The sequence below is a fragment of the Acanthisitta chloris genome, unplaced genomic scaffold (genome assembly GCF_000695815.1).
Source record: "Acanthisitta chloris isolate BGI_N310 unplaced genomic scaffold, ASM69581v1 scaffold41878, whole genome shotgun sequence".
Classification (NCBI taxonomy): Eukaryota; Metazoa; Chordata; class Aves; order Passeriformes; family Acanthisittidae; genus Acanthisitta; species Acanthisitta chloris.
Window position 1 is genome coordinate 5,260 of NW_008688330.1, and position 14,039 is coordinate 19,298.

General features: G+C 41.1%; 1 protein-coding gene across 1 annotated transcript in view; it reads left to right on the forward strand.

Annotated features, from left to right (window-relative positions):
• Positions 1 to 2,803: 2,803 nt before the first annotated feature.
• The window catches only part of TRPC3 (transient receptor potential cation channel, subfamily C, member 3), a 29,139-nt gene continuing 17,903 nt past the window's right edge, over positions 2,804 to 14,039 (forward strand). The window contains exons 1-2 of the mRNA XM_009080958.1: positions 2,804 to 3,575; positions 13,598 to 13,783. Of these exons, the coding sequence (XP_009079206.1) occupies positions 2,835 to 3,575; positions 13,598 to 13,783 (927 nt within the window). The 5' untranslated portion in view covers positions 2,804 to 2,834. The remainder of the gene's footprint in view (positions 3,576 to 13,597; positions 13,784 to 14,039) is intronic.

Here is a 14,039-nt window from a genome sequence, read left to right on the forward strand (position 1 = left end):
TTTTCACCACATGCATTTAGGGCTCAAATCCTTGTATCTAAATGGGAAATATGCCTGAGCTTTAAGACATCAAATCATTTCTGTGTTTAACAGAGTCACAAATCCTTTCTGCTCTGCAGCCTTTTTTCATAGATTTAAAGAAAGTGGTACAGAAGTGAAAGAAAAATGGATCCTGTCATATTTGCCAAACAGTTCTACCACACATTTCAAAAAGTAAACAGCAGTGAGCATTGCTTATACTGCAGTGCCACTCAGGCCATTTCAGGTAGCCCAGAAATACCAACCACAGATGAAAATGTAAAAAATATCAAATGCCTCATCCCAGGAGAGACCTGCCCTTGATAATGAGTATCACAGCCTCTTCGCTTGGTGTGTGCTGGAGCTGCCTGTTTGTGTTAAGTGAGATGTTCAGAGCTTGGATGAGATTTTATGATACTTGTAGCTGTGATAAAGTGATTAAGATCTAAGGTTTTGCTGAATTTATTACAACTGATGTAGATAGCTGGAAGGCCAGACATATTCTTACAACCTGAATGGAATTAGTTATGCCCAATGAAAACTCTTAGGGCTGACATTGCTGCACCCAGTGGTGTCAGTGCGTGTATTTTGTGCAGGGACCATATAGCTAAGCTCATTGTTGAAAGATCACACACACACAAAAACACCTCCCACCTGCGTTTAGGAGGCTGTTCCTCTGGCTGGGGATCTGAACCTGCATCAAATAGGATATTCAGCTTTTGAATCTGTTTGTGCAGGTTCCACAGTGTCCATTTTAATGCACAGTCTTTGTGTGCCTAAAGGTGTGTGTGGCATTTTTCCCTTGGTTCTGTCCTTTTGCAGGCTGACAGGATTTGCTTAAAAAGGTCTGTTTAATATTTTGGTTTGCCCTCAGCATTCATTACAAGGACCCACATCTCTTCTAATGCACTGAGGGTAGGAGGATTAATTTCCTCCTCAGTTTTTCTGTCTGGCCTTTTACTCCTGTATCTGAGGTTTTTCACCAAAGTGAATAAATTAATTTTCACAATGCTCCTGTAAAATGGGAGCCAACTGTGCATTTTCTAAAGATGAGGAACAGAGGCACAGAGGACTTTAGGACCAAATCTGGAGTTTAGAAGGCCTCTTTGTCTCTATGTAGCATATATGTATATAGTGTTATAGGTATTCAAAGCACACCCCCCATTAACTCCTACAGTGTTTATCAGCTGCACTTGGTGTCTCTGTGCCCATCAAATCAGCTCAAGTGATCCCTCTCCCTGGAGCTAGTGGATTAACTGCTAGCAGCTGGAGGCTGTCTTTCTCAGTATTGTGCTGGACTAGAAAGGACAGGGAGCTTGCAGATGGGTTCCACGTTTATTTGCAGATGGTGGTGAAGGAAGGTTATGGTATCCTGAGTACCTTTTCAGGCCTTTGGCCTCTGCTCTGGCAGCCACAAATGCTTCTGTTCTTCCCCCAGCTGTGACCACTTTAGCCTGATCCCATCTATTCTGTTGTTTCAAACCTTGCCAGACAGTTGTTTCCTGTTGTTTTCTCAAGCTAGGCAGTGTCTGCTCCTCAGTCTCTCACCCTAGGTCTATTTTCTTTGCAATTCCTACGTAGTTGCACTCCTTCGAACCTCCTCTCCCTTCTCTAGTTTCCTTACCTAGCTAGATCCGACTCAGCATCTGCTCTGCCTGTTCTATCAGCCCATTCCTGTTTGCTCCCCACTGTTCTCAGCCAGTACCTTCACTGGTTCATAACTCCAGTTTCTTTGCTTTCCAAATTAGCTTGCTCACCCTTTCTTTTCACCCATTTCCTCTTTTCTCTCTCTTTCTGCTTTTGCTTTGCATTCTTTCCAGAGTTTACAGGCTCCCAGGTTCTGTTTCCTTTCCTAAACAGCCTCACTTTCCCACATCCAGGTTTCCTCTTTCCAGTGCAGCCTGCCATCCCATTTTCCATTTCATTCAGTAGCTCTTTGACTTTCCTCTTTTTTTTTTTTTTTAGTGTATCACAAGAATGCATGGGGACTTTTATAACACACACACACGCACGCACACACATAATGACTTCAGTTAGCTGCTTCTTCTCAGCTCCTGCAATGTCAGATGTAGAAATAGGCCCAACATAACCCATTGCCTGAGCCCCACTGGAGCGAGAGCTGATCCCACTCTATACTGCATGATGCCTGGTGTCTGGAATCTGTGAGTGGTTTAGTTACTAGCATCCACCTTCTGCATCTGTATGTACTGTTGTTTTTCAAAGACTTATGAATTGACCAAATTGACTCATGAGTAGAAGCCTCCAGGTTTGTTTAACATTTCTAGTAGTAACACTAGAAGGCATGAGATCAGGCTTCACTGTGTTGCTTGGCAAGACATCATGAAGAAAACTCATTTTCACCTCACTTTTATGTGATTTACAAAATAGTAAGCATAAATATTGCTTTCCTTATACCATCAGTTTGAATGCCTATGATGGATAGCATTAATTACTACTGAAAGGGGTACAGTAGATGTGTTTTCATTTCATATATAGACTAAGGGAGTTGGGAAGGATTTCTGAAGAGAAGTGATGTCTTATATAAAAAAAAGGTTATTAAATTTTGACCATGCCAAGAAAACACAAATGGCCTGTGGCACTGAACACGTAAGTGCCTTTAAGTTGCAGACAAGCAAGCAGGAAGGCAGATAGACCACAGTAAAGAATTCTGCTTGTCAGCAGATGGGCAAATGATGGACAAAACAAGTTGTAGCCACAAGAGAAGTGGAAACTACGAATAAGCAACACAGTGAAACCATGTTCCCTGTTCTTGTGTTCTCACTAGGTACATAGAAGAAAGTCCATCTCTGAGGCGTATGACCATGATGAGGGAAAAGGGAAGGCGCCAGGCCATCAGAGGCCCAGCATTCATGTTCAACAACAGGGGCACGAGCCTGACGGCCGAGGAGGAGCGTTTCCTCGACGCGGCAGAGTACGGGAACATACCCGTGGTGCGCAAAATGCTGGAGGAGTCAAAAACACTGAATGTCAACTGTGTTGACTACATGGGCCAAAACGCCTTGCAGCTTGCTGTGGGGAATGAACATTTGGAAGTGACAGAACTTCTGTTAAAAAAAGATAACTTGGCACGGATTGGAGATGCCCTGCTGCTTGCAATCAGCAAGGGTTACATTAGGATAGTGGAAGCAATTCTGAATCATCCTGGGTTTTCGGTAAATAAGCGACTGACTCTGAGCCCTTGTGAGCAGGAGCTCCAGGATGATGATTTTTATTCCTATGACGAGGACGGTACTCGCTTTTCTCCAGACATCACTCCCATCATTTTAGCTGCCCACTGCCAAAAATACGAAGTTGTGCACATGCTATTGATGAAAGGAGCAAGGATAGAGAGACCTCATGATTATTTCTGCAAATGTAATGACTGTACAGAGAAGCAAAAACATGATTCTTTCAGTCACTCTAGGTCAAGAATAAATGCGTACAAAGGACTGGCTAGTCCGGCTTATCTGTCCCTCTCCAGTGAAGATCCAGTACTCACTGCTCTAGAACTCAGCAATGAACTTGCCAAGTTGGCCAACATTGAAAAAGAATTCAAGGTAATTGTGGGGTTTTTTTGTTTCTCTGTCTTTGTTTTTGTTTTAAAGTTGCTGCTACTTCACGTTGTCCTTATATACTTAAATTGTTTCCTGTGTCTTTACTTTTTCAATTACAAATACTTTCATGTTATTTATTGTCTCTTCTATTCTTCATTTTGAGCTTTCAATACATAAGCCTTCAAAAAGAATTTTTAATGAAATAGGTTTTGCACCTACTGTGTGTGGAGAAAATTGGAAAAAGGGACAGTGTGTGTTCTGACAACCTTGCGGCAGGTGGGAAACGATTTTGGTTGCTGTAGCAGGCAGAGATTGGGTTTAGTTACAAATGCTGAGTAATGTAAGTGCAGAAAGCAGAAATGTTATGCAGCATTGACCTTCTTCCCTCTTTTTAATTTGTACTCATTTTGACTGATAGCTCCAAATTGCTGAGAATACTGAAAAAGGATTTTTTTTGATGGACCTTTCAGAAATGTCACTTGCTCAAACCCTGCTGTTAGGCTGATTACAGATATAGGTCCTGTTATTTGTTGTTGAGCTGTATCTGGCTTTGTCACCCACTCTTTTATCTATTTCAGCTTCTCCATCAAACAATTAATGACTTAGTTAACTGTTGCCCAGTGATTCTCTTTTGGTCATGATTTTGCAGTTCTCTTGGGTACCTTGAAGAGCACAGTAACAGTCACCTTCCCTCCTGTCTGTCTTCCTTCTCCCTCAACCAAACCCCACAAAAAATCAAACCCCAGTAGAATGCATGTAAGGAGAAAAGCTTGGCTTGGGGAATGACAGATTGTTCTCAATGAGTAGTGATATTAACAGCATTGGCTCTAGTTTTAACAACAAATTTAATGGGGTTCTGCAGGGTCAGTGTTGGGTACCACTTGTTTGTTTAGTGTCTTCAAAAGTGATCTGGGAGGCACAAAAGATGCATTAACCTTTGGAAACAGCAGCAAGCATTGTTAACCCTGTGGAGTGCTCAGAAGCAATATGCAGCAACCTGGAGAAATACAGGCAGAAATTAGTCAAGTGAACTTTACCAGAGGAGGAAGAAACCATTTTAGACTCCTGAGAAAGAATAGCTCCAGATATAGCTGAGTGAGTTAAAATACAATTTAAAAGCAAAGCTTCAGTGGTGAGAAGGATTCATGTATTATAACATGCACTAATAAAGTGTAGAAGTGAGCTTAAACCTTTCCTCTCCTCCCTTTGCTGAAGGAACCCTCTCATACCATGCTGTGTATTGTGCAGTCGGGCAAATTAATTGCATACTTCCTCAATGTATTTATTCAGGGGTACAGGAAAAATGTTGGTGTTTTCTTTTTCCTCTGCTGAAAAGGTGCTATACTGGGAAAGCTGTTTGAATTGAAGAATTAGAGGGTTTTATCATACATACAGAGCCTGTTGGGTGTGCTTAACACAATGAATTAGTTATGCGCCTCATTTAGATGCATAACTAGAGGGTTAGATATCTGATGCGCTTAGCTTAGTCCTGTTTATCGTCAATTCCTTTTCAGCTAGGACAGCACACTGAGAGCCACAGGATCTCCAGAATCCTATGCCCAAGACAGATTCCTGGGTTTTCTGAATAACACTTTGATGGCTGTGGATACCAACAATTTTTTTACCTTTTTTTTTCTCCCGTAGTTTCTTAGAGAGAACTTTTCTTCTGGTTTGGCACCTCAAAAACTCCCATCCATCCCTTCCTCTGTGCTACTGCATACAAATTTTGTTACTGCACCTGTGCTCAGAAACACTGGTGGTCTTAGAGACCCATTTTGTGTTATGCAACTCCCTAGGAACCCAAAATACAATCCCTTCCACCAAAAGCCAAATTAAGAGAAGTTGCACCGTGTTTTTGTTAGGTGAGGATGTAGATTATTAGAACTGCATAGAAAAATTCCAGGAAAAATAGAAATTCATGGGAGGCTTTTGTGTGATAGGTACTAATACCATGAATGCAAGTTTCAGCAGAAGAAAAATAGCTTGAAATTTTGGAGGAGAGAAAGTGAAGTTTTTTGATTGGCCTTGTCATTTCAAACCAGAACTTAGAAAAATCATTTCGGTTTTTACAATGTTAAATTGTCACAGAATACAATATTCTGGTTTACAATTCTTATTCCTTTTTTTTTCTCCTCTCAACTGTTTAGCCTCTATTCCCTGATATTTTGAGATGCCTAAAATCCCAAGCAATCCACTGTGTTCACAGATTTCATTGTTTTTGGATAGCACTTACATGGCTGCTAACCTTGTCAGGTGTATAAGATAATTCAGTTTTGGCACCTGCAGTAGAAAACATTCCTGGTTTCTCGCTAACATGGAAATTCCGGCTTCTCATCAACATCAAAACATTCCAGTGAAATAATTATTCTCCTCACTGACATCACATCTATCTCTTCATTTTCCTTCCAATTCTTATGCGTCTTGGGGTGATTTTTCTGTACCTACCAAACCTGGTAGGAGAGTCAGCTGTTTTCCTGGAGTCCAATTTGTAACTGCCTGTTCAGTGCTTTCTTTCTTTGTCATCTGAATGTGTTTAGCTAACAATTTGTGTGCTTTGTCATGTCCCAGAAGAAAGAGCTCCTAGTGCAACATTCGTACTCCCTACGAGGCACAATGACTGATAGACTTCTGCTGCACTCTCCTCTAGGATCACTGCTGGAAATGCTCGAGTATTCCAGTCAAATTCAGTCTGCAGCACAACACTGAGCAGAGTTATTTCAGGGTAAAAGCATTTCAGCTTCCACGAAGAAATGGACAAATCTATTTAAAGGGATGTTTGATGATATTCATGATTTACTCTCAGTCTCTGTGGTGCATTTCCTGTTCATGCTCACACAGCACTTGTACAGAAAATGCTGTTCTAGGTGGTTTTCCCACAGAAAGAATATAGGTTGAACCTGTTTAAAAGCACCTGAGGGGCAAGTTTGTTAGTAAATGCTTGTTAAATTGAACCTTACATCTTATATGCAAAGTCCAGTCTGCCTCTATCACTTATGATTTACACTAACAGATTCTGAAGTTCATGTGCAAACCGGAGTTTGCATAAGTGTACTAGAAATGTGGGAAGGTGGCTTAGGACCTTTATGCATGGCAGTCAGTTCCCTGTGAATATTAAAAATATCTACTTATTAATTACACTGATTTTAGTTGAATTGGGTTTTTTTTATTTTCCCTTTAAATGTAAGGATAAAGGATTTAAAGGAACCAGTTGAACCCTCCTGTTTCCTGGAAGATGGAATACATGTAGCAAAAAATAAGTACTAAAAATGAGTAAAAATAGATTGAGGAAACTGGAGCCCTAAAGACCATTTCACTCTACTCCTGTCATCTTTAGGTTTCCGTACTTCTTTGTGAAATCCTTGTTCTAAGCTGCTGTTGGTCCTTCTGCTCTTCTTCATCTGTTTTATTGTAGTTTCTCTTTGACACTTCCACTCCTCCTTCTTTGCATCCACTTGTCTTCTTTCCTTGTTCTATTCAGTCACTTCTCTGGAATTTCTTTTTCCTTGACTCCCTTCTTAAGTGCTCACCTAGTTTTCCACTAGATAATCAGAAAGAAAGCAGCATTGTTGATCAAGTTCTGTGTCTAAGATGCAAAACCAGAATTCTGCTTCACTTTGAGCTTCTTCACCAATATTGGTATTTCTTAGGGCTTTTATTACCAATGTGCCTGATCAGAAAGGGTTTTTCATTTTTATCAAATCTGCTGGTTTGATTCATTTCCTTGGTTGAAAAGAAGAAAACCTGCTCAAGGTAGAGAAAGTTATGGAGTGCTGTTCTATTAGCATCTGTCTTTGAGTGATGAGAGATCTCTGAGGTGCATTGCTTCCTACCTGACAGACTGGCTAGGGAAGCTCAGTCTGGAACTGTATCTTGTCTTATTGTAAATAAGTGTTTATGACAATAGTTGGAGAATTATGTTTCCCAGTCCCAGCAGGACCATAAAATACTCTGGAATACAAATATTCCCAATTTTGATGTTTTCTTGTTGTTCTATTTTTAGCAGACCCTGGTCACTGTGGCTGCTGTGGGTTATTAAAGTTAATTGATAAAAACCCTTCTCCCTGAGAACTTTCAAAATGTTACTGCACAGGGAGGGGAGAATTTCTAGCAGTCAGAACAAGCTGACAGAACTTTACTTTGGAGTCACCATAGGAAAAAGGAGAACATGGTAGCTAAGAAGCCACATGATAGTTTCAGTATACCAGCTTTTAACTAAATACTGTCCTGTGTGAGCAAGCTCAGTTCTCCCAGTTGAAATTGCTCTAGCAACGATCAAAAAGATCATAGTCCTGCTTTATACAGGATAAATCCCTGTTCCCAGTTTTGCTGAAAGCTCCCACTGAACCCAACAGAAGATGTGGACGTGCATCTAAAAGCAGAATCTGTCACTGATCCAAGCCAATTTACATAGTGTTATCTCAGCTGAACTAACAAAGAGTGTTCAAGCTTCATCTACGTTCAGGTCCAGCTTTAAAAAGGACAGGGCCCAGGTCCATAATCATTAGTGCAATTATGTGCTTGATTTGCATATACAGTTATATGTTCAAACTGACTATATACATGATCTCAAAATGGCCATTTACTGTGTAATACTCCATATAAATCTATGATTGCATATAATGTGTGTGAGGTAGTTGTGTGAGCTGTGGTGCTTACAGCAGTGTGGCTCCTGGAACAGAGAACAGATCTCTGCATTTTGTTTGACTACATTGCTCATAAATTTTCTTGGGAATAGCTAAAAATATCATGAGTTAAATCACCTGAAGTTTTTAATTCATGTGTTTCCTTTGCACACAGATTGATACGTTCTTTGTAAAAATTCTAGATGAATTAACAATGTAGTCTTTAAGGTGTTGAGTGAGGACAGAACATGCAGAGTTGAGCAGGCTGAGATCCAACCATGGATGTGTTGCCAGAGTGCTCCAAAACTGCTCCTGAGACACAGCTCTGCAATTCCAGTTGTCATCAGTTGTCCCTTTTGTTCCAGTGACAGCTACAGTATCTCTGAAATGAAGAATGTAGGCTGATTTTTTTTCATGTTACAAAGATGTCTGTGTAACTGCTAGGGTTTTTCTTGAAAGAAAATATTTAAGATACTATAGGTGGTAAAACCAGCTGAGTTAGCCTGTGAATTAATTGAAGCAGCACTTTGTTGATGAAGGAAGCAGAGTCCCTGTATTGTGATAAAAAATAGGCCAAGAGCCTCACTGTACAATATTGGTGCCTAGCCTGTCCTTCTCCTGAAGGTTATCTTCATGTTAATGAAATGTCAACTTGCACAGGATGCAGCAGAGCTGTCCACCTGCACACGGGGAGTCGTGGTAGCCTTGTTTAGGACATGGAAGAGGTGAGTGGCCTGGTGGCTTCATTTGTATGTTCTCAAGAGTAAGCAGAGGTGTATGTGCATGACTGGGACCACAGATTCAGGTTATATTCACATAACACCCTAGAGGTAGAAGATTGAGAATTAGGGCCCATGGTTACAGTGTGGGTGGTGTTTGTCTGTTTAGTTCTATAAAGCAATCAAATAAACTGGGATAAATTTGATTTGCTAATACATAAGTAAGTAAAGTCCTGGAGAAAGAAATCTGACATGTTTTCCTAGCATGAAATTCAAAGCCAGAGTCAGATACTAAGAATGCACATACTGTTTTCCAGTTCTCATAACAGCACTTGTAAGTAACACAGCCTGTATTTGATCCTTAAATTTGACAGAATAATACTTAATCCATCATATCTTTTAATCTTATCTGGCAATAAGCATAACTTTTATAAACAAGTGGCCTATGCACGTATCAAGAAATGTGGCACTGTCATTCAGAAGGAATGAATGCTTGTGTTCAAGACCAGGCTGGATAAGGCCTTGAGCAACCTGGTCTGGTGGGAGGTGTCCCTGCCCATGTGCAAGGGGTTGGGGCTAGATGATCCGTAAGGTCCATTCCAACCCTTAAAATTCTATGATTCTGTGAAATGTGGGTAACTCTTGTGTAATAGGCAAACACTCCATGCAAAGCAGTCTGTCTTTCTGGAACTGGATGCATTTTGATGGTGTATTTTTTGGGATGCCAGTTACTACAGCGTGAGCTGTGAGAGCAGAATCTTTGCACCCTCTGCCAGAATCAGTCAGGAGCTGTGACACACTTGTGGGGATGTGTCTCCATCCACAAGAGAACAGCAAAATGAAATCATGTGTTCTCTATTGAACTAGCAATCTTCATAAGATAGAACTGCAATCCCAGTTTGTCCCCCTTTTGCCTAAATGTAATGGTTCACACCACTTTGCCGTTTGTAGAGAACTGCAAGAGAAAACGTATTCTTGCGTAGTTTGTGCTGAGAAAATAACTTCTTAGTCATGTAACTTCTGCTATACCTTTAGCAAGAGTAACTATTGTTATTTCCTAACTATTAGAAGTGCACTATTTCTCTTTCTCTTTCTTATATTGTACTACTGCTGTAGCCAGTCAAGTTAGTGTATCCTCCCATTCACTGCACATGGTGCATTTACAGCTGCCTCAGAGTGTTCAAGACAGTTATATTCCTGTTGAAATAATATTAAGCTATATCTGATGATTATCATGGTTTTTGCTCAGCCCTCTCGGTAAATGCCTGCCCTGAGCTGTAGTGAAATCTGTCAGCAACTCTTGCTTGAAATTGGATATTTTAGAAGAGTGTTCAAGTTGTCACAGATACATAGTAATTCTGTCATGAAAACAATATAAACAGTGTTAAGAACATCAGGCTTAGAAACCTAAAATCGGCCAGGTTGGAAGGGACCTCCAAGATCATCAAGTCCAACCCTACCATGGTGACTAGACCATGGCACTAAGTGCCACATCCAGTCTCATCTTGAAAACCTCCAGGGATGGTGAATCCATCCCCTCCCTGGGCAGCACATTCCAATGCCTGATCACTCTCTCTGTAAAAAATCTCTTCCTAATATCCAACCTAACCCTCCCCTGGCAGAGCTTGAGTCTGTGCCCTCTTGTCCTGCTGCTGGTTGCCTGGGAGAAGAGACCAACCCCCACCTGACTCCGACCTCCTGTCAGGGAGCTGTAGAGGGTGATAAGGTCTCCCCTGAGCCTCCTCTTCTCCAGGCTGAACACCCCCAGCTCCCTCAGCCTCTGCTCATGGCACTTGTGCTCGAGTCCCTTTACCAGCCTCGTTGCTCTTCTCTGGACCTGCTCCAGCACCTCAATGCCCTTCTTGAACTGAGGGGCCCAGAACTGAAGGCACAGTGTTGCTTTTGGCTTTACTGGAGTTGCCTTTAGTCTCTTCTTTACCTTCCCTGAAGAAAATCCCTATCTTTTTTTTACATTGTCTTCCCTCATTGTGCTTTGCTTAATATCCTCTATAACCTGTATCTTAGCAGTTTATACTTACAGGTTTTGGCCTCTGTGATGAATCTTTCTTGACTAGACTGTCAAGAAAGACTGTTCTGTTCCTCTTAGCCATTTTTATGCCTGCTATTCTATTCACCATCCTGGAGTCTTCCTTTGCAAGTTATTTATCTTTGTAGAGTTTTTTTTAAAAATCTTTTTATCACATGTTTAACTTTAAAGCCTTCTCTGCATTCAGACCTCCATGCTTGTATGTATGTTCCTCTTCCTTGACTAGCTTTTTAATGAGATTTTGACATTTTGAAAGTCCTAAATCTTGGTTGTACATATGCTTGCTTATCCCTCCACTGAATTTGATCACATATCCCAGTATTATTTTTATAATTGGCTCTTCTATACTGTTCTCTTTGGTTACCATAACCAAATCTAAAATAACCTTATATCCTGTTGGGTCACAGACAACTGAATTGATTTGTCCTCAATGACCAAATAAAATAACTGGGTCCTGCTTAGGCCTATGATTAGGGCTGGTTGTTTCCAAGTGTGTATCAGGCATGTTAGTCTTGCACCACAACACAACTCCTGGTAGTATTTGTTTGCCTACAGTGACAGTTCATTTTGATTTATATCTGAATCTGACCTATGGCATCAATGGCTGATGCCTGCAATTATCTCATGCAGCCAAAATAATTTGAAACCACTGAGAGCACATTGGTTTCTCTATCCCATTATAGAGATGTTAAGTTGAAAATTTAGTATTTTTAAGCAGTACAAGGAGGTAAAATTACTTAGGAAATGAGGAAAAAGTGAGGGTTTCAGGAAAAGAAAAATGGAGATTAAATGAGAAAATTATGAGGGCAGAAGCAGTAAGGAAGCATTTTTGAGAAGACAAGAACCACAAAGGGAAAATCTGTACCCCCAAAAGTAATTTTAAAAAGGCAGTGTCTGAAAATGATCAGTGAACACACAAAAATCGAGAGGCAGAGGCCTCAAACTAGTCTTTTGTTGGCCTAGTGGGGAAACAACATGACGAAGAGCAATGGAGTATTTGAAAAAAGAAGGCTGTGCTGTTTCCAGTTGGGCAGTGAAGCACTTGATGCCACAAGGTAAAATTGGCAGGTTCAGTGAAGTTTCCCTCTCCAGCTGTAGCCTCATGTGAGGAAATCTGAGGCTGCATCTTGGATCATAAAGCTCTAGAAATCCATGTGAGAGGACATGGACGCAGAAACGGAGAGCAGGGTTTGTACTGATCAGATAAGAGCTTATGGGTAATGTCACAGAGGTGGTGGGAGACATATACAAGTATAAACAATGGTGCAAGCTTATTTTCAGACCTGCATGTTCTACAGAGTTACCTACAAGTTTTGAAATGTAGCCACAAATATTTTGTCAGAACAGGGAGGAGATGAGAGAGATAAAAATCTTTGCCATGTTGACATGTATGAGAGACTGAGAAGTTTAAGTGCCTCAAAGATAGGACATAAGCTCTGTTGAGGGTTGAAGCAGGCTAAGGAAAGTTAGGAAGCGTAAAGACCAGCAAAAAGTAGTTGTTTTTTCTGTGTGATGCAATAAGACTTCACAGGTGTAGTCAGAAAGATAAAGTCTGGAAATGGTCCTTGATACCATACAAAAATACAAGCAGTGAGAGAGAAAAAGCAGTGCTTCACTGAAAGATGGGGTTCTGAAAAGAATTTCAATGTGAGGAGGGAGATGTTTTTAAAGGCAGAAAACAAGTCTTGGCTTTGTACACTTTCAGAAGGTAAAACAAGCAGAGCGGTTGATTCCAGCAGTAGTGGAAGGGAAAGCTGATGGAGGTGGAGCAAACATGATCGAGATTAAAGAAATAGTTGTAAAAGGAATGCTTTGTGAGAAATATAGACAGGGAAGTGAAGGAGTGGCAGAGCAAGGTGGAGGGACCTCTCAGATAAAAGGGGTGAGGCTTTCAGAAATGTCTCTCTGTAGTTCAGCAATGTCAGCAGTGGAAAGATTGTCTCAGAGAATGACATAGCAGCCTCATATCTCTGGACTGTCCTTTGAAGACACTGCTTTCTGTGTCACCTGGACAGGAAATTTGGGGTGTTTTGCCCACAACACTGATGTCCAAGTTTGTGCCAGTTGTTCTATGCAATTACTTTGTAACCCACTGTACTCCCTTGTTGGATGTGAGCCGCTCCAAGGGTAAGTGGGAAGCAGGGGGGGGAATCAATCTAGTGCATATCAAAGTAAAGACTAAGCAGCTATTCTGACAATGTAGAAAGAGCAGAAATATATTTGCAGCCTGTGAGGCAGCCCTGTAGGAATGATTTCATTAATTACCAACAAAGTCATTGCAAGAGTGAGGTTAGTGTTTCAAGAGTTCTGGTCCTGGTTTGTCTGTGCAATTCTTACTTGTCCATCAAGCTTCCCCTTACTGCCTATCTAGGTTATTTCATCATGCCATTACTTAATGTTCCCACGCTCTGTTAAACAGCTGCTATCATCTGCTGTTCTAGTGCCCACCTCATGTCTGAGAAGAAGTAATTCTGCTGTATAGAAGTTCTGTAATGTCTGATAGGCTCCTAAGTTGACTTAGTATGTAAAAGCCAAACACTATTATTTTTTTAGCACCTTGTCTGAGTTCTTTTTTCCTTGCCATTGACTCTTAGGCATGTTTGTCATGGGCCATTTTGTCTCTCCCTTCTGTTTCAGAATGACTACCGCAAGCTGTCAATGCAGTGCAAGGACTTTGTGGTTGGTGTTCTGGATCTCTGCCGAGACTCAGAAGAAGTGGAGGCCATCCTGAACGGGGATTTAAACTCAGAGCCAGTTGAAGCACAGAGGCACAGAGCATCACTGAGCCGTGTCAAGCTGGCCATTAAGTATGAAGTCAAAAAGGTAACTCCTCAGTGCTCTCAGACAGTGTAACAGCAGTGCAGTGTCATCTTGTCATTCCAGAGGTGTTAAGAACCCGCGGTCAGATGCACTACTGAGACATTGTGTGTGTAATCAAGTTTCTCACAAGGCAGAAGGGGAATATAATGAAGGAGTTTAGTTTAATCTACTTCCCACAGCTGAGAAGTGGCAGGAGATTTTAATGACATAAATCAGGTGGGCTAGCAAGGCTGTACACAGTTGGTCAGATCCTGCTCCT